This window comes from Pezoporus flaviventris, unplaced genomic scaffold, assembly GCF_033815535.1.
Source record: "Pezoporus flaviventris isolate CSIRO_AGI_PZ_B2104156 unplaced genomic scaffold, CSIRO_AGI_Pfla_v1 ptg000045l, whole genome shotgun sequence".
Lineage (NCBI taxonomy): Eukaryota > Metazoa > Chordata > Aves > Psittaciformes > Psittacidae > Pezoporus > Pezoporus flaviventris.
Genome location: NW_026892593.1, coordinates 19,577,324 through 19,597,824, shown reverse-complemented (window position 1 = coordinate 19,597,824; position 20,501 = coordinate 19,577,324). Strand labels below are relative to the sequence as shown.

Below are 20,501 nucleotides of genomic sequence, written 5' to 3'. Positions count from 1 at the left end.
CAGAAGTTTGATTTTTACCTTTGGAGCACGCATAAGGGGTGCTCTCCATGCAGGAAGGCTCAACCGCAACCACCCATTCCACAGCCTGTCCCGCAGGCCACATTGCCGTGTTCCCCCAGTGGGGGACAACACTTGCTGTCTTGCGTAGGAGCCCCGACCGTCCTTTGTACCCATGGCTTGGTGTGTCCCAGGAAGAGTGCTGCTCCCCACCACCCAGGGAACACCCGGGACCTGACCAGAGGAAGGACCCCAGGAAGCATCCAGCGTGTGCTGTGCCCCCAGGGCTGACGTGGGAGGTTGCTCCTTGGGGAGCCTTTGGCGAGCACTCATCTTTGGTTTGTTTTTTATCATTTCCTTACTCATCTTGATCTTACTGACAGATACATAACTTAAATATATATATATTTAAATTATGTCAAGGCATAGAATGTGTGACTGCACCCCATGGGATGGAGGGGCAGAGGGGGATCCCAGGGCTGACAGGGCAAGGCAGAGCCCTATCAGTCGCTGCTGGTCCCCCACAGCAATCCAGGGAGCAGGGCAGGATGGGGCAAGAGAGGTGGTGGCAACCCAGAGCCCAGATCACTGATGCATTTGTGAAGATCAGGAAGGTCTGAAGTCAGTCTGTGGGTCAGGTTCTGAATCAAGAGGGCCCGTAAGCAAGCACATGGCAGGCTGTAGCTGAGTGAGAAACCAGCACTCCTGCTCCATCACAGAAGCAGAGACTGGAAGCCTTGGGCTGAGCTGAGGTGGAGTCCCCAGGCAGAGGCTGTGAGTTGAAGTCCTAGATGAGGCCCATGATGGCCTGCGAGTCCTCCTGAGGTGCTGACAGGTGAAATTACTATCCCTGTTCTGTTATTGTCCAAACTGATAGGGAGAGGTGTTTGTCTTATCAGGAAACCTTGGTGTGGGGACAACCTGGGACAGAGGACAAGCCCACAGGAAAGGTGAATTTAAATCAGTGTGATTCCTGCAGGGATTTGTGCTAGTGGGATGGGAAAGTGGATTACTGCCAGGTCATTCTGTGCTGAAGGACAGTTGGACCCATCACCTCCTGGGATGTGCTGGCAACAGCCACTTCTGTCCCAATGTTTCTAGTTCCCAGTCCAGGCTTCCACACTGTCAGTGACTTGCTATGGACAGCGTCCACTTTTGGTATCAATTCTACCCTCATGTCATCTCAGAACCTTAAAAATCAACTAATGCCACCTTCTCAGGGCATCCTGCATGGTCCTGGCATGCCTCTGCCCCAGAGGGCCTCAGAGTCATGGTATGGCCACCATGGTGACACCTGCCTTCGCCTGTGTACAACCGGCTCAGGAATACAGAGGTGGTAGGGAGAAGGCAATCAAGGGGGTCTTTGCAGAGCCAAAGCTCCCTCTGGACTTGATCAGCACTGATCTCTTTGCTTCCTTGGGCCTGGGAGCTGGCTATTACACTGGATACCCTGGCTGCCTCTACCCTTCTCACTGCCCCAGACAGACTCTGGCTGAGGCTGCATCTCCTGGCCCTTCAAATGCCATCCACTTGCATGCACTGGCATGACTAGGACAAGAGATGTGAGAGGAATACGCAGTTCTTTCTCTCTTGTCAAAACTTAAACAAGAAAACCCACCTGGGAGCCTGGGAATGGTGGAAAACTCTGCTGAGGTTCCCTGTCCTGCTCCACCCAGCAGAGCTGGTAACAGGAACACACAGCGACGGAGGGGAGCGTGATGTGCACACCCTGCCTGCCTCTCCTCGCCTTGCCCCGCAGCAGCCCTGCTCCCCACATTGCTCACTGCACTGCAGCCATACGCATCCTGGGGCAGGGCGTGCCCGCACCCCTGCCCTCCCAGCCTCTCCAGGCACCTCTGGTCGAGCGCTAAGAGCTGAGAAGAAAGGTCTTCCTCACCAGCTCTCCTGTCTTCCTTTTCACTGAAGTCACCTCAAGTCTCATAAAGAAGCTGGCTTGCCACAAGAAAAAAATGCCATTTTGCATGTCTCCCCACGCAGCTGGGAAGAGGGGAAATTCGCCCTTCCCTGCTTGGCTGAGCTACCAAATGTGCCGAAATGCAACTTCGACAACTTCCTTGCAATTCTCATTCTCAGCTCCTGCAGCAGCCCTGCATGCTTGTGGCAGGCCCCTGAAGTCCTGTGGGGTGTTCTTGTGGGGAAACTTCACGAATCCTCAGCAGTTCATCAGCAAAGCCCTTCAAGTAAAGCACTGTGGCTCAACAAGGACTTCCGCAACTTTCCTTATGTCTTTGGGTATCACGTGTGTTCTTTTTGTCTACACAAAACCAGGAATTAGTCACGCTCCTGCAAAAAAATCCCAACAACTCTCCTTCCTCCCCCCAAAAAACTCACTCTCCCTCCCAGCATTCTTCATAAGTTGTGTGAATTTTGACTGATGAAAATGAATTCTCTCCAGCTCATACTGAGGGCATAGAAAAACGGACAGCAGGCACTGTCTGTTCATCTGCCAGTGAGGGGTTTTTGATCGCTTTTTCTCTTTATCAAGGCATCATGTCCTTGGATATTTGCTATAGATTTGTTCTATAAAATAAATATATTCACTATAAATCACTGCATAAACTAAATATAATAATCTTAAAATTCTCATGAAGAATCATACAGCAGTTCAAATGGTTTGAAATATTGAAAACATCTTTTAATTGCAGAATTCTATACAAACGGGTGGATACAGAAGTGGTCACAACAAAATGTGTTCTTATTGCCTGAAATTTTTCACAGAAATAGAAACATTGATGGCAAGCTTACTGACATCCAACATGATGAGATATCTTTAAACTTGCAAATGAACAAACATAAAACCACTCCTAAGTAGTCTGTATGTGTTTGACTGTCCTTGAAGTCCTATTACATATATACCAACCTCAAAATACAAAGAACCAGGATTAAAATTTTTAATGCACATCACATAATAATGTAAAATTAAGCACAAAAAAGGTAAACAAAATGTAATCCTGAAAATACACTGTTTTTTTTTCACCTAGGGCACTGACTTATTCCAAGAATGATTTCCTGTATAGCTGTATTTTAAGTGAGGCACACATGTTTTGTGCACAGGACATCAATATCTGATGGAGATACAAGAACAAATGGTAACGAACAAAAGGGAAAGAATCGTAATCACAAGTGTAACTCAAACTCCATGCCAGTGTTTTTGCAGACCAAAGCAAAGCTATACATTAAAATATGCTACAACCACTGTTCTCAAAAAGTCCTTGGCACTTTTCCTCTGATAATCTTACTTTTATTTTTAAAAAATGGAGCAAATTACATTGCTGCACCTCTATCATAAGGCAAAACTATAAATGCAACTACAAGGACAAGTTACCAAAAATACTCCAAGCCCCACCCTCAGGCCATCACCCCAAACTCCAAATACTTGGTGAACTAACATTATCCTTCCTCCTCGTCACTGTCTTTCATAGTAATGCCCTGAAGTCCTCCTCCATCAGTGACTGAGACCGTGGCCTCCTCGACAGTCAGGCGGCTGTGAACGGTATCGTAGGTTTTACTGTTCAGCGTTCCCTCCAGCACACCTTGCAACCTGAAGTCTCGGTAGGTTTTCTGTGGCAAAAAGAAAACACCCTGAATGGACTCAAACAAGTCTGAGCAGTCCACTGTCCACTTGGACATTCTAGTAGGCCAGTGGGACAGCTTCATTCCTTCTGCAGTTAGGGACCTATCATCTATGGTCTGCGAAAAATTTGCTGTCTTAGTTTCTGGGCAGAGATTTGTATAAACTCCAGAGAGCCTACAAGCTACAGCTGGAAGCTCACTCCTTCAAGAGACTGTGTTTTGTACTATATTTCTGTAAGTGTATGTTGATTTCTCTGTAACTTCCATTTGTCTCATTAATTCAATAAGAAACCAATAAAGAATTTTCTAACTGCATACTGAAACGTGAATTTGGCTACAGGTAGTCCTGTCACAGAAATGTAAATGCCTGACTCCCCATAAAATAATTTTGTCTACATTTGTCTTTACATATATATAGCAAATGTGGAAAAATAAAGTAGATTTTAGATTTTGATCTATATTCTGTATAATGCAAAAATTTCTCAGGTGACTTCAGTCAGTTGATTTACATTCCAAATCATCTACATTTTGACTTGCATCTACATATTTTTTTTTTTTTATTTTTTTTTTTTTCTCTCAAGAAAGTTTTGTTTCCCTGGTATCCAGCCTTCCTACATACCCATAGATAGGATTTTCTTCTCTGACCTTCTATCAGGTAAGAATTCTGAGTGGAGTTGTTTTATTCACTGATGTTCGAGAGCATACGGAAAATCATCTACTTTATCTTCTTTAAGTTGTAATGCATTTGAAATAATCTTTCCTGAAGTTAGACTAAAAGGCTTAAGAAGGACAAGTTGGTGTAGCTAATTTCTTACTTTGTGTATGCTGCTACTGTGAGTTCCCAATGTTTATGGAAGAGAATATGGTAAAAAGAAAATGAAAGATAATTAAGGGCCAACAGGCCCATTCCTCTGCCAGCAGAGACCAAACACAAGCCTTAGAGAAAGAAAAAAGAGCTGGTCTTGTTTCACTCGGTACTTCAGAGAACTGCAAAAGATACCTCTCAGAGTGGGTAATGTTCAGCTGGGAAAATTTTTTCTGCTACTGTCTATGATGATTATTTAAACCTTGTTTTCACTGCAACCAAGATTTATCTGACTTTTATAGGTCAACTTCAGAGTCAATGGATGCAGCTTATGTTTGCTCACACACTCCTGTAAGTACCCTGCCTGATCTCTTTCAAGTGTCACCATTGCATTCCCTTTTTGTAACACTACATTCAATTTGCTTTTATGCTGTTAATGGATCCTACAGCAATTTCTTTCAGTTTTACACTGTATTCCTCTCATTCTCAGACCAGTGCTCTGGGGTTGTTACTGCTCTTCTCTTGACATACTTCTGCAGGACAGTAATGTTCACTTCCAAACTTATTTCTTCATTTCTACCTAAGTTTCCTTTTGGTCCTTGACCCCTTTTTATTCACATCCGTCTGCATATGTATCAGACATCTAATGATACTTTCATGCTATCATAAGGTATTAATGGGAACAATGCTGCTGCTTCTGGTCATTCTTAATTAATGTCACAACCTTTGCTGCATCCAAATATAAAAGAATAATCTATTTCTTACTTATCCCATGTCCCTTAAAAATGACCTCCTACTTCTTTTTTGACATATTTTCAGGAGATGACAGGGGCAGTACAGCCTCCCAGTTTTTCCAAAAGCTCTAGAAAACTTCACTCCAGAGTTTGGAGGAACTGTGCCTCCCCACTTGCCTTTTACCAGCTGGGCTCCAGAAGTGAAAGCTCCTTGTGATATTTACTTGAACCATTATTTCTTATTTCCCTGTTCCTGTATTATCAATTCTGTCTTCTTCACCCATCAAAACACAGGTGGGAAAGGTTTTCTGTCTTCCAGTACATTGATCAGAACCTCTATGATTGACATAATCTTCTTCAGTTCTCTGTGTTCACAGAAGGTGCCATGGAATAACACATCTGAAATTTATGTCCAAAGCAAAAGAGGTGCACAGGCACAAAAAGGCTGCTGCCATAACTAGTGTTTTCCCATCACCCCTGGGAGCCTACTTCTTTTGAACAAGGCTATTCAGTGTGCAGAGGGGAGACTGGTTGACAGTGCTGTTCATTCACCAGGAGTTCAGTTTTGCAAGAGCCTCTTTTAGTCACCCAGGTGATATTTAACTGGTACAATTTAGCCTGCCCATTCTTACATCTCACGAGGCACAGGGTTCAGATCCTGTAACACCTTTTCTCCCCATCCTCACATGATGACAACTACCTTCACCTGAGAAGAGCTTCCAACATTTCACAAAAGCTGTCCAGTTCAGCTACAAACAGCAAACTGCTTTTGCCATTTTGGCACATGATGAAGAGCCAAATCCTGTTCTCTGTTCCCAGAGAGATCATAGAATCATAGAATCATAGAATCATGGAATAGTTAGGGTTGGAAAGGACCTTAAGATCATCTAGTTCCAACCCCCCTGCCGTGGGCAGGGACACCTTACACTAAATCATATCACCCAAGGCCTCATCCAACCTGGTCTTGAACACTGCCAGGGATGGAGCGTTCACAACCTCCCTGGGCAACCCATTCCAGTGCCTCACCACTCTAACAGGAAAGAATTTCCTCCTTATATCCAATCTAAACTTCCCCTGTTTAAGTTTGAACCCGTTACCCCTTGTCCTGTCACTACAGTCTCTAATGAAGAGTCCCTCTCCAGCATCCCTATAGGCCCCCTTCACATGCTGGAAGGCTGCTATGAGGTCTCCACGCAGCCTTTTCTTCTCCAGGCTGAACAGCCCCAACTCTCTCAGCCTGTCTTCATACGGGAGGTGCTCCAGTCCCCTGATCATCCTCGTGGCCCTTCTCTGGACTTGTTCCAACAGTTCCATGTCCTTTTTATGCTGAGGACACCAGAACTGCACACAATACTCCAGGTGAGGTCTCACAAGAGCAGAGTAGAGGGGCAGGATCACCTCCTTCAACCTGCTGGTCATGCTCCTTTTGATGCAAGATCAGTTAAGGTCAAAAATATCAAAGCTAAGCTTGGATGGTTCAGGGAGCCATGATGCCATTGTTATTATGACTCTTTTCTTGCACCTCTCTATTTATCCCTTTTAGCTAGTGAATCCTGAAAGTTGCAGTTGCAGTTCTAGTGTCCGTGAGTTAAAATGCTTCTGACTTTACAGTCTTGCATGAACTTCATGAGAAAATATTTTGAACAAATCAAGGTCATGACTGACAACAGGTGCTTCTTAGTCCACACTAATGCAGATAACAAGAATGTTCAGAGTTAAACAAGACAGAATTAAAAGGAAAAAAAATCTGAAATGGCTTTCTGTCTCTTCCCTGAGGGTATTAACTAAGATCTCAAAGGGAGTTAGGAGGAAACCTTCTTTTACGGTAGGTAACTAATAATTGCCTATTGCAAGGTATTTTACACTTTGCTTGGAAGCACTTGACATTGGCCAGTGTAAATGACTGAGAACTGGACTGGAGGGACTGGTATTTCTATTGATACTTATCCCAGAGTATGAAAAATTAGAAAATGTTATCTAATATAATGAATATCATTTCCCAATTAAACTAGTAATCATGTGGATAAAAGAGATAATATTTTTTGGGGGGGAGAGGGAAAAATGGACAAAGAACACTATCAGGATTATTAAATTATTATAAGCAACAAAAAAATCAGTACTATGACAAACACTAATTTATTAGGAACACCATGCAACATTGCTAAACAGCTAGAAGCAGTCTGTTAAAATTCATTGGAACAATCTTAATTGTTACTGAGTTCAGAATGGATGACAATTACAACTGCATGTGTAATTAACATCAAAGGTTTTAATAGTTTGTTTTTCTTCTGAAATTTCCTACAATTGTGGGAAAAAAATAAAACCAAACCAAACAATGTCAACTTAAAACTATGTAAGTTCAAAACTTTAGTCCACTTTTTTTTTTTTTTTTAATTTTAGGGTGATCTATAATTATCCATGCTAATACTTTATCACTTTTCTCTCTTTACTCTGCAGTCTAACACAAACACATTTTATTTACCTTCACTATCTTGATGAGAGTCTTCAGCTGGTAGATGTGAAGCTGAACGTCTAATCTGTCAGCCAACCACATGCAAATGACTTTCATGGAGTTGCTGTACCATTGCTGAAAAGAAGGATAAAAAAAAACAAAACGCCACCAAACAACCCTGCAGTATTCATTTAACAGATTTGGTAATGAGAGGTAATGAAACACTTTGAAATGATCACAGATCAGCACTTGAAGTCAACAATGATATAATTTCCTGTTCAGAGAATTGCATGGGTCAGTAGAAAATCAAATAGCTTGACCTAGACTGTTCTTTACATGAATTAGCAACTGCCTTTTTATCTTTCAGTTACAACATTTTCAAGCAAAATAGCATTATGCACTTTGCTATCTGTCAGGAAGAACAGATATTAAATACACACTTACATGAGAGAATTGACAGCTAAAGCAGCAAGGGAAAAAACAGGTAGAGTATCCTGGGAGAAAATTTACAATACCTAGATTTTCTAATCCAAACAGGCAAACTGCATCAAACAGAGAATATGGAATCTGTCTTGCTTTCTTAAGTAAAATATCAGAAATCCATGGAAGCTGTATTTAAGTATGATCAAAACACCACTCCAGCCCTCCCAATATAACTACATTAAGGTTTTATGTTAATTGCTAATTATAATTATAGTCTACTTTATTTCCTTTTTATGTCTTAAGCATGGGTATGTTTTCACTCAAAGCTTCACAAACGGATGGGGTAAGAATGAGCTCTCTGCTGTTGGTGTTACATTACTGTAAAAAAATGTTCAGATCCAAATAGCTACTATAATAGCTCTTTCACAGTAACCGGATTAAAAGAGATTTTACTAAACATAGTTGTAGTAGTTTTTCTCCCCCTCCTGTAGAATATCAACCAGATGCCATTTAGTCAAACTGCAAAAAGGAAGGGATTTTTTTATTAATTTTAGCAGTGAGAGATTAAAAGAGTTTGTGTCACAGCTCTGTTTTAGCCTCTTTCCCCACAGGGAGATGCTTAAATTCTTTTCTAATGTAATTTCCCATGTCTTTACAAAATACACAGATATGCAAAGAGAGGAAACCATGTGCATATTTTAAAATGCAGCATGTTGGGCATGGTATACATCATGAAATAACTCAAAAGAAGGACCTAACATGTCTCATTAGCCACCTCTACATTAACAAATAAAATATATATTGAAAAAAATGAAGATAAGTTACTGGCTACTGGATGTAACAAAAGACAGAAATAGAATTCTTTCATCAAAATGTAAGCTCTTTGGAAAAAGCTTTAAAGACAGGCAGTAAAAATATGTAAGTAATATATATTTGTTCCTTACAGGAAACAGTATCATCTCATTGTAACTATCAGTTTTAAGGTAAGTTTGAAAAAGAATTTTCATATAATAATGGCTTTTTTTTTTAATGTGTTAAAATATATTTTAATTATGAATCATTGGAAATAAATTGCTTTCACATCTTTTAATTTTCCCTAATAATTTACTGTTTTACAGAAGTGATCAAACACATCACGCAATATGCAGATAACTGTACATTTAATAAAAGTAGTTTGATTTATCTAATAAAATGTAGGACTGATTTGGTATCAATAAAATACTAGTTTTTTTTAATCACTTAATAACATTCTTATACTATTCACATTATTTCACCCCAAACATGCATGCTGGTTTTGATTTCCTTTCTAAGTACCTGTAAAATATTTTAATGTGACAGAGTTGTTACTAAGTGGCAGCTGTAAACTATATGACAGGTGGTGTATGTATACAGATGTGTAGAAAATAAAATGCAGTTGAGCTTATTCACTCAGAGAACTTCATTGGTCTCATAAACATAAAAATACATATGCCAAGCATTCTACACAGAATACCTATTGTTATTTGCAATAAGATGAGCCTAATTATTCTATTATCACTCAGACTCTACAGTTGTTAAACTTTTAATAAAATCACGGTAGAGAGAATGATTTTAGTAGTGGAGTTTTCTCAAAACTGATATCCTTCCATTAAAAAAAAAAAATAATCTAGTAACATACCCACAATGTATTTGTTTTGTATCAAGCACAAGGGGCTCAAACTTGCTCACACAAACAAACTACAGACAGGATTGAGAATCCTGTGATAGGTTTCCCCATGTAACACCACTGAATGGTGCCAGATCACTAGGAATCGTCCCAGCCCCAGTCTTCTGGCAAACCATGTATTTTAAAGCCTAGCCAGATAACTTAATTAAGACAGGCACAGTAAAAATTGGGACTCTTCATACATATCTGTGATATGCTTACACTCACTGAAAACAAAGCTAAGAAATTGGAGAGAATTACTTTTGCTACTCAAATCTGTGAATGAAAACAATATGCTTTCCTGACTAGTTTTGATATGTTAAACTTTCACGTGAAATGTTTAATTTGGTGACTGTGAAATGATACTATGGTACTTGCTTCTCTGTCAACATACCTTATACAGAACGCATACAACTGCTGTTGTTTTAGAAAAAAAGATGTATCCTTGTTTTGGATTGTCAGATTATTTTTAATAAAAATCATATCCAGTATATTTTTAGAGTCCTCCCAGAGAAGGTACTTGTGGATAGGATTCCTGGTCACCATTTGCCTTCTGCCCACTGTTTTTTTGAGCATTTAAGTATAGGCTGAAGCTTCACGAACATAAATCTGCCAGACTTCATAAAAAGAAAAGTAAATATTTCCCTATTGTTTCTTTTGGAGCCTGCTGAAGTGCACAGCACTGCAAATGCCTCTCAGAGGTGGAATCCAAGGCCACACATTTTGACAACCATGAGCATGTTACAGAGGCAGGGTTACATCTGCTTTGACTCATGGGAATCTATAGCAAACTCAAAAACTTCATCAATTAGATAATGGTAGTGAGATTACATAGGTTTTAAGTAATAGTAATAATAAAAAAAATCCTTGTAACTAGTTTTAAGAAAAAAGTAATTTTCCTGCTAGTAACAATAGCACTGAAAGGACAATGTGACTCTTGCAGATGTTGGTTATATGGTATTAGTGCCATATTCTTTGCTGTCGCCTATGCAAGAATAAAGCAGTAAGTTTTTATTATATATCCTTTTCACATCAGCACATAACAGCAGCCAACCACTTTAACAAAAATACGTTTGCCTCCCTTTCCTCCCCCCCCCCCCTTATTCATAGCTCATCCGACTCCTGTAAGGGCATGCATTACTCACTTCATTTTCCTGAGATACCTCTTTTAAAGTAAAAAATAAGGAAAAAGAAAGGCTAGGGTTGACTCTGTGAGACCCCTGTATTTATTCACACTTATTGTGCATGACTGTAGACTGGTAAATCATATTAGCAGCCCATCTCCCCATCAAGCTGCTACTTGCTTTCCAGCCCTGGGAAGGTTCAACAAATCAACAGGAGCACGGAAAACAGAACATCAGTCTAATCTAGTGTTTAAGGTGAAGTTTTCAAACCCAATCTAAGAAGATCTTTAGAGCAAGCAACCAGCTGAAGGGCTCAGAAGGTGGTATTGACAATGAAAGAGTGTTGAAATATTGAGAAGCGCAGCACTTGTGCATTTTTAATAACAAGAGGGTCAACAAGGACACGGCTCCCTCAGTGCCCATAGTTGCCACACCAGGGCTATAAACGCTCTCAGTTCATCAGCTTTCTTAAACAGTTCATCAGCTTTCTTAAACACCCTAAACCCCCTCAGCGGACCTTTAGTCTTAAATTAACAAACCAAAGCAATGAAAGAAGGTGCAGCTTGAATGGCCAGCATTGATCCCCAACGGGGCTCGGCGCGGCTACAGGCACTGAAAAACTCTCTCCATTGTCGGGAGGAATTGACAAACCTCCTCGCCTAAATAGTCCAGCTAAGGCGGGCTGGAGGCACGCAGCTATAAAGGGCTCCCCTCGCCCCGCTCCCAGCGCTCACAATGCACCAGGCATGAGCTCTTTGTCAGGCCCAGACTCTGCAATTTTCTAACAAGGATTAAAGTTGTTTCTCGGCAGGGCCAGTGAAAAGCGATTTAGCAACATACCGTGCTTTCTTCAGGCAAGTTAAAGAGAAGTAGTTAAGGAATTTCATTATTCTGTAGACTGGTGGAAATACAAAACAAATATATTAAATATTCACCATCTTTCTGGGTGCCTGAGCTATAACATTCGCAGAACGGTTCAATTAAATATAACACTTATTGGCTGAAAGCAAGCACTTCAGATTTATTTTAGAAGTTTTATAAAAAGGTGCAGCTGTTTGCCACCTGGAAGGAGGCTCAATACATACTAATACACAATGCTTTAGTCCTTCTAGGGCTGGTATCTTTAACGCCTGAAACACAAGACCCCGTCGAGTTTCTGTATCTTGCCTGCTCTTGATAAATGGGCACTGTCAAAATGCTTTTTCTGCTGGATATGGCAGCTTTTCTACAAACCGTGTTTTATCTGCCTACAGAAGCCTTTATTGCATTATTGATTAGGAATTGAGTCGCTCAGACAACAATGGGAAGTTTTTGCTTCCTCCAGCTCTACTTTTCCTACCAGGAACAATAACAAAAAGTATTCTTCTCACTGAGGAGATTGTACATCAAAAGCAGCATAAGCTAAAATGCATAAGAAATGCTATAAGCATGTTAAATATTAAAAGCTAAAATGCCTAGTTTTTATTATTGTTTCAAGATTTTGATAGCAGGCACTATTAGTGTGCCAAGAAGGTCTGAAACCATTAAAAAAATGTTAAATGATGAAAGAATAAATAAGTTATTCCTTAAAAATGCAAACAGCAAAAGCTAGAAAAAAAATTCCTGTTTTAAGTTTTATAATTTATTTCCCTCTTTGTAAAATGTGAATAATCCTGCTGACTTGCTTTGTTGAATGTTGTTGACAATGAGGGAAACAAGTGTTATTTATAGCATCTTTGAAATCACTCTGAGGTTTACAAGTTATAGCTGTATTTTGAAGTTTAGATATAGACATCACCCCATTAAAGGAGTATTTTTACCTGAGCAGTGATGAGTTCATAACCTCTTCTGAAGGCTGGAAACCCTTGGTCACTTTAAAAAAACCCCAAACAAACCTGGGGAAGGATTTCTCAACCTGTGGGCCATCATGACACCTCGGAAGGTTATGTACACATAGGAACACCAACACAAGAAATCAAGTCAGAAGAAGCAATTAACATTCAAGATATCTTCATAACTTTTTTTTAGAAATAAAAAATATTTAGTTGCAAATTAAAAGCAAAAAATTTGCATAAGTTTCTGTTTTCCTCTCAGGTTTAGGTAGTCTTTTGATTAAGCCTGAGTAACCTTTGAAGGTTGAGGCAACTGTTAAGCAGACATAAAGAGAAAATTTAATGTATCAACATGTGGAAATTTTATTTGTACTCTGTTCTTGGCCCATCAGTTATGATCCCTGACATGGGCAATTATGAACTTATGGTTAAAATATCACTTGTTGACTAGTGACATGGTGCCCTCCCACCACTCTCTCACATATTTTCACTCCCCTGAGAGGAACAAACTATCTCCCCAGCGACTTTTCTTTTCTAGATTGCACTGGTCATAGGTGTGCACCGGTCTGTGAGACACCCCCAGTCACATCTCCAATGAGAATAACTGTGTGAGTGACCAGCAAAAGAAAGGAACAGAAGATGGGGAAACCTGAGAGAAGAAAAAGCTCTCGTACAACATCTTTCCCATCCCACTGTCAATCAGCCCCATGTGACTTCACAGTGACAGCCAGTGCCCTTCTGCAACGTATTATCCAACCCCACAAGGATGTGTTTTCTCATTATACATAGCCTCACAGTGCACAACATAAACTGTTGAGCTAGATTTGAATCATAGAATCATAGAATCATAGAATCATAGAATCATAGAATAGTTAGAGTTGGAAAGGACCTTAAGATCATCTAGTTCCAACCCCCCTGCCGTGGGCAGGGAAACCTCACACTAAATCATATCACCCAAGGCTTTGTCCAACCGGGTCTTGAACACTGCCAGGGATGGAGCATTCACAACTTCCCTGGGCAACCCATTCCAGTGCCTCACCACTCTAACAGGAAAGAATTTCCTCCTTATATCCAATCTAAACTTCCCCTGTTTAAGTTTAAACCCGTTACCCCTTGTCCTGTCACTACAGTCCCTAATGAAGGGTCCCTCCCCAGCATCCTTATAAGCCCCCTTCAGATACTGGAAGGCTGCTATGAGGTCTCCACGCAGCCTTCTCTTCTCCGGGATGAACAGCCCCAACTTCCTCAGCCTGTCTTCATACAGGAGGTGCTCCAGTCCCCTGGTCATCCTCGTGGCCCTCCTCTGGACTTGTTCCAACAGTTCCATGTCCTTTTTATGTTGAGGACACCAGAACTGCACACAATACTCCAAGTGAGGTCTCATGAGAGCAGAGTAGAAGGGCAGGATCACCTCCTTTGACCTGCTGGTCATGCTCCTTTTGATGCAGCCCAGGATACGGCTGGCATTCTGGGCTAGGAGCACACACTGCCAGCTCATGTTCATTTTCTCATCAATGAGCACCTCCAAGTCCTTCTCCTCAGGGCTGCTCTGAATCTCTTCTCTGCCCAACCTGCAGCTGTGCCTGGGATTGCTCCGACCCAGGTGCAGGACCTTGCACTTGGCACGGTTAAACTTCATGAGGTTGGCATCAGCCCACCTCACAAGCGTGTCAAGGTCCCTCTGGATGGCATTCCTTCCCTCCAGCGTATCAACCGAACCACACAGCTTGGTGTCATCGGCAAACTTGCTGAGGGCGCACTCAATCCCACTGTCCATGTCAGCGACGAAGATGTTAAACAAGACCGGTCCCAACACCAATCCCTGAGGGACACCACTCGTTACTGGTCTCCAGCTGGACATTGAGCCATTGACCACAACTCTTTGTGCGCAGCCATCCAGCCAGTTCTTTATCCACCGAGTGGTCCATCCATCAAATTGATGTCTTTCCAATTTAGAGACAAGGATGTCGTGTGGGACAGTGTTGAATGCTTTACACAAGTCCAGGTAGATGACATCAACTGCTCTACCCCTGTCCATCAGTTCTGTAGCCCCATCATAGAAGGCCACCAAATTGGTCAGGCAGGATTTCCCCTTAGTGAAGCCATGTTGGCTGTCACCAAGCATCTTGTTGTTTTTCATGTGCCTTAGCATGCCATCCAGGAGAATCTGCTCCAAGATTTTGCCAGGCACAGAGGTGAGACTGACTGGTCTGTAATTCCCTGGGTCATCCATTTTCCCCTTCTTGAAAATGGGGGTTATATTTCCTTTTTTTTCCAGTCATCGGGAACTTCACCTGTCTGCCATGATTGCTCAAATATGATGGCCAGTGGCTTAGCAACTTCATTTGCCAGCTCCTTCAGGACCCGCGGATGGATTTCATCAGGTCCCATGGACTTGTGCACGTTCAGATTTTTAAGATGGTCTCAAACCAGATCCTCTCCTACAGTGGGTGCAAGGTCTTCATTCTCACAGTCCCTGCGTCTGCTTTCCAAGACTTGGGTGGTGTGGTCAGAGCCTTTGCCAGTGAAGACCGAGGCAAAGAAGTCATTCAGAACCTCAGCCTTCTCCAAATCCTGTGTAGCTAGTCCTCCTGAGAGCTTCCTGAGGGGGCCTACGTTCTCCCTAGTCTGTTTTTTATTTGCTCTATACCTGTAGAATCCCTTCCTGTTATCCTTGATATCCCTAGCCAAGTTTAATTCTAACTGAGCCTTAGTTTTCCTAACCTGGTCCCTAGCTTCCCGTACAACATCCCTGTATTCTTCCCAGGCTGCCTGTCCTTGCTTCCACCTTTTATAAGCTTGTTTTTTCCTTCAAAGTTTCCTCAGCAGCTCCTTATCCATCCAAGGAGGTCTCCTGGCCCTCCTGCTGCACTTCCTTCTGGTTGGGATGCAACACTCCTGAGCTTGTAGCAGGTGATCCTTGAATATCAACCAAGAGTCCTGGGCCCCTCTGCCCTCTAGGGCTATATCCCATGGAACCTTCCTAAGCAGGCTCCTGAAGAGCCTGAAGTCTGCTCTTTTGAAGTCCAGGGCAGTGAGCTTGCTGCAAGCTCTTCTCACTGTCCTGAGGATCTCAAATTTGACCATCTCATGATCGCTGCATCCAAGGCTGCCCTGGAGTGTCACATTTCCAACGAGCCCTTCCCTGTTGGTGAGCACAAGGTCCAGCATGGCACCTCTCCTTGTCGGCTCCTCTATTACTTGCAGAAGGAAGTTGTCTTCCACACAATCAAGGAACCTCCTGGATTGCTTGTGCCGGGCCATACCGTCCTTCCAACAGATGTCAGGGTGGTTGAAGTCCCCCATGAGAACAAGGGCCTGCAAGCGTGAGGCTTTTCCTATCTGTCTATGGTGTGCTTCATCCGCAGGTTCTCCTTGATCAGGCGGTTTCTAACAGATCCCCACAGTAATGTCACCCATAGCTATTTTCCCTTTAACCCTGATCCACAAACTCTGAGCACTCAAGTTCACAGTGCCGTCCCTGAAAAATGTGTCTCACCAAAATACAGAATTTTGCTTTCATGGAAAGTCCATGCAAAGACAATTATTATTATTTTTTTTTTTGTATGCGTGAACATTATTTTTCTGAATCAGAAGTGAATTTCATGGTATTGAGATGTGCTTCTACAGCAGAGACAGTAAGATTCAGTTGGCAGAAATGGTCAGTTAGCTGGCCTCTGACTGTAGAAACAGAACTTATACCATCTCCAAGTACAATAAAATTTTCAAGTGCACTTGTAGCTACTCTTGCAGCTACCTTAATGCTTCTGGCTGTTCAGTTTTTGGCAAGATAGATAGATAGCAACCTTTCTGTTCAGGACAGCTAAGAAGTTTGCGTTATTTCTCTCCCTGAAACATGAAAAAATTCTTTGCTATTGATTCAAAGCACTGTTATGACTGGAGAAAATAAAAATTGTAGCAAAAATTTCATAGCAAAATGAATACAGTGGAAACAGCTGACATTATGACTGTTCTGAGATTTAGAATTGTATCTTCATTTTATGGGCACTGATTGAGCACTACTTCACCTACGTGTTCACTTCCTGTATATTTGCTGTGTCAGGACACATTACTTTTATTGTTATTTAAAATGTATAAAATGCAATAAGTACAAATATCAAAACTGAAGGGGTATTTTAATGTAATGTAGCTTTCATTCAATAATAGTACGTATCTTTTAATATTCAGACATCTGACCTAGAAGGGGGGGGGGGCGAAGCTCTTTCTTTTGCATTTTCTTAAATATTCAGAAAATTCAAGGAGAATACTAGTAGTTTTTGGGGTCACCATGATGTCAATACTTTTATTCCTTTTCTATTCCTTTTTACTTTCCTTTTTTTTTCCTTAGAAATTTTCATTTCAGAAAAAGTGAAAGAAATTAAATTTAAAGTAAGCATGAGTGGAAAATCCAAGGATTTAGCCTTATTGGAACCATGTTTAGTGGGCAGTAGAAACAAATGAAGCCTCTTCCCTACACCAAAAATCAGATGTTTAAAAGCTTTTGACCTGGAAAATGCAAATGATTAAATCAATACGAAGTGTCATATGAAAAAACCCTATTTATTTCTGCTCCCCATTTCACTGCAGTTCCTTCCTACAGTCACATTCAAGGACATGTCCAAAAGTCCCCCTGTTGCTGTACCTGCTGTAACACTCCCAAGCACCATGTTCCCACATGTGCTTCTACTGTGCACAGAGCCTCTGACACACACCTCTTCCACCCCATCAGTGTCTTACAGTCCCCATGCTCAGGATCACCTATCAAGGCACCTTCCTGGAAATGTTTCAGGCTTTTATTCAGCTTCCATGTTTTGCTTCCTCCTCTAGGCCTGAATTGCTAAGCCAAATTTTGAACTTTGGCTTGGAAATGTGCAAAAGTGTTCGCAGCCCAAATTACAGCTACGCGTACCAGGAAAGGAGAAGTGAGAAAAACCCCACATACTACCGTCTGCTTTAACACTCATACTTCTTCTGATAAAGGGATTAGGACCAAGATTTCTTTAGCTTGATCATTTCAAATTATAAACTGTTTGGGTATGAGCCATTTATTTACTTTTTTTTTTTCCTTCACCCTAATTTTTTTTCGGGGGGAGGGGGATGTGTGTGATTGCAGCGGATGCAGTAACTTGCCTCTTGCAGTCTTGCTTGGCCAAGGAAGGCTTTTTTCCTTCCAGCAGGACTCTTTGGTTTCCTTCAGCCTTTTTTCATGCCATTATTCCAATGAACCTCTCAGGGAGCTCAAAAAACTTTTTGTTTTTCTGAAGAATGACTAATTGGAACAAACACTTTAGTCTCTAGTCAGTCTCTTCCCTTCTTATTTGAATGAAGGATTGCCATTCCCAAAGCAAACAGGAGGGGAGCTCAAGAGAAAGGGGACCCCAAACACTGACAAATAGACCTGGTTTAGCAAGACTGATGACGACAAACAAGTGAACAGCTGTTGGATGGGATATTTTGGTAATATAAGGAAGCAGACTTAGGCAGGGTGATTTTCAGAAATCAGTGATGAGAAGAAAAGAGGGAAATGGGCTCATTTCAAAGCATATTAAGCACCTTTGGAACTCCTAAGCAAGAAGGATATCATTCTGAAAGAGCAAATTAAATCTAACATATGAAAAGCTTACCTTTTAGGAGGAAAGTAATTTTTTCATATTTTAGGCTTATAATTAGAAGCTAGCTAGTTGCTATGGAACTGCTGCCAATTTAAACATAAATATACACTTCAACACAAAATATACAGTATTCATCTCTCCCCCTACTGTATATTGGTTGCTAAACAGCAATTTACAATATTTATGCTATTTTATAATGTTTGTGACCTTCATATTTTTGTGGCTTCTTCACATATGGTAGATGCACTGGGAACCTGGAATTCTGCAAAATTAGGCATGCATAACTTCCTTCTGTATTTGCACATATGTAACGTTGCTGTTCTGATTTTAAACACTAGGTACTAACATAATGCTCTTGACTGCGGGAGACTAACAGCACAAACAGTTTCCCTACTCCACTCTGGATACACAGTGCATCTGTGAACAGTACTTCTGTAGGTTATTCTGGTGCTAAAAATCTCTGGAGCAAACACTGTCAGTCTTGCTACGCTGGGTGTTGTGTTGCAATTTGGCTATATTGGCAAACATCCTCCAAGGCACAGAATGGGGAACATCCCTTGAGTGATCTTGAAAAAGAAAGCCAGCTTGGATTGTCAAAATAAACAAATCAACACAATGCAAAATGACCAAGTTGTTACTCGTTGTAACACTTGCTTCATGCTAACACGCTCTAGTTTTAAAACACCTGTGCTTAGCTGCACAAATGCTGAACAGTGTTCCTAAGTGAATATGTAATGTCAGTAGGATTGAAGGTCCCAGTTCACTCTGTAAGGTATGTGACTGAGACACCTAGCTCTGCCTCTGCGTAGTCATCCAGGACCACCAAAAGTGGGGTGTTGGACCAAAGTCTGTGTTGTAGCTTTCACACTCACGTTAGTAATTCTTGCCTTAGAGTCTTCTACTTAGACTCCCTGCTCCATGTGGAATGAGGTCAAGTATGTATTTTAATTAGAGCATTTAGAACATCCTGGGTTCCTCTGGGTGAATTTTTACAGGCTCATTTCTTTCCACCTCAGCAATCTCGACTCATCATCTGTTTACTCTGTCTGTTATTGCAGTGGCACATGACAGGGCCAGATGCAGCTGTGAGGTTGATAGGGAGTTGCACAGCAGTGGAGCCACTCCTCTCCTATGCTGCATTGACTGGGCACCACACTGAGCAGTGCTAATGTGGAGCAGAGGTCCAGCCTCCTGCCTCCCTCTTGCTTCTCTCCTCCCCTCATCTCTTCAGAGAAAGTGTCCCTGGATTGGGCAGGTGCCTGGTTTGCTCCTTTCCATCTCTGACCCTAATTGCCAATGAGGACTCTTTCAGCGAAGTGTATTTTACAGCTGCATTGCTTTTTTTTGGAGCTGATTTTATTATGCATTATTTGTACTGTTTTTCTTGCACATTGTAAACACTTTCAGTACTCTGTAATATAAAGGATTATCAATGTGGTGTAAATTAAGAAAATATACCATGAAACACTTGAAATTATTTAAAGGAAATATCTCTATATAGGCAAACACTTTTGCACATTTAAATCAGCACTAAAGATTCAGTTCCCTGGGATCAAATGGGTTAAGGAGCTCTTTCTACTGATGAATCACTGACTTTGCCTGAGCACTCTGCACCATCCTCACCTGCTACTGTTCTGATTTACAACATGGTGACCTCTTTCTGTTACTTCAGACTTATTACACTAAAACTAGTTTATTATGCTTCCTGGCATTATTTTTCTTGTAATATGATCAACAATGCAGTTGTGTGTCTATCTATGAACACATAAGTTTTGCTTGATTTTCCTTTTTAAACTAAGCTTGACCCAAAAGAAATACAAGTATAAATATCAAACCTGCAAGTAAGGTTTGAGAAGCCACAAGGTTCTCCTGCTGTTTATATGTGTGTGAATTACAGTACATCAAGAAATCAATATTCCCTAGATGGTGCTTGTGCCTGGCATTTCTTGGTGAACAAACATTAGGTAAGACAATATAAATGGTACAATCCTTATTGATTTCTCTTGACTGTGTAGAATGTGAAAGCTGCAGCCACAGTTAACACTTACTGACAGACTCATATAAAGTTTCAGTGCTATTTTATATTTTTATAGTTGCCCACACTCAATTGATTCCATTAAGCTGCTAGACGCATTTCAAGCCATCTAGATAAGAAAAAAAAACAAACCAAAAAACCCACAGTGCCTGGAATGAGATGTTGCTACTTTGTGCCTAGCAGGATAAAAAGGTTAAAGGACTAAATTGTGCCTGGATGTTGGAAGGAGT

General features: G+C 41.3%; 1 protein-coding gene across 10 annotated transcripts in view; it reads right to left on the bottom strand.

Moving 5' to 3' along the window:
• Positions 1–2,631: 2,631 nt before the first annotated feature.
• CADPS2 (calcium dependent secretion activator 2) overlaps positions 2,632–20,501 on the bottom strand; it is a 308,797-nt gene continuing 290,927 nt past the window's right edge. For 9 of the 10 annotated variants that reach the window (XM_061467595.1, XM_061467599.1, XM_061467601.1 and 6 more), the window contains 2 exons: positions 7,613–7,717; positions 2,632–3,579 (listed from right to left, as the gene is read on the bottom strand). In XM_061467595.1, the coding sequence (XP_061323579.1) occupies positions 3,409–3,579; positions 7,613–7,717 (276 nt within the window). In that variant the 3' untranslated portion in view covers positions 2,632–3,408. The remainder of the gene's footprint in view (positions 3,580–7,612; positions 7,718–20,501) is intronic. The other variant, XM_061467600.1, reaches the window with a different exon arrangement.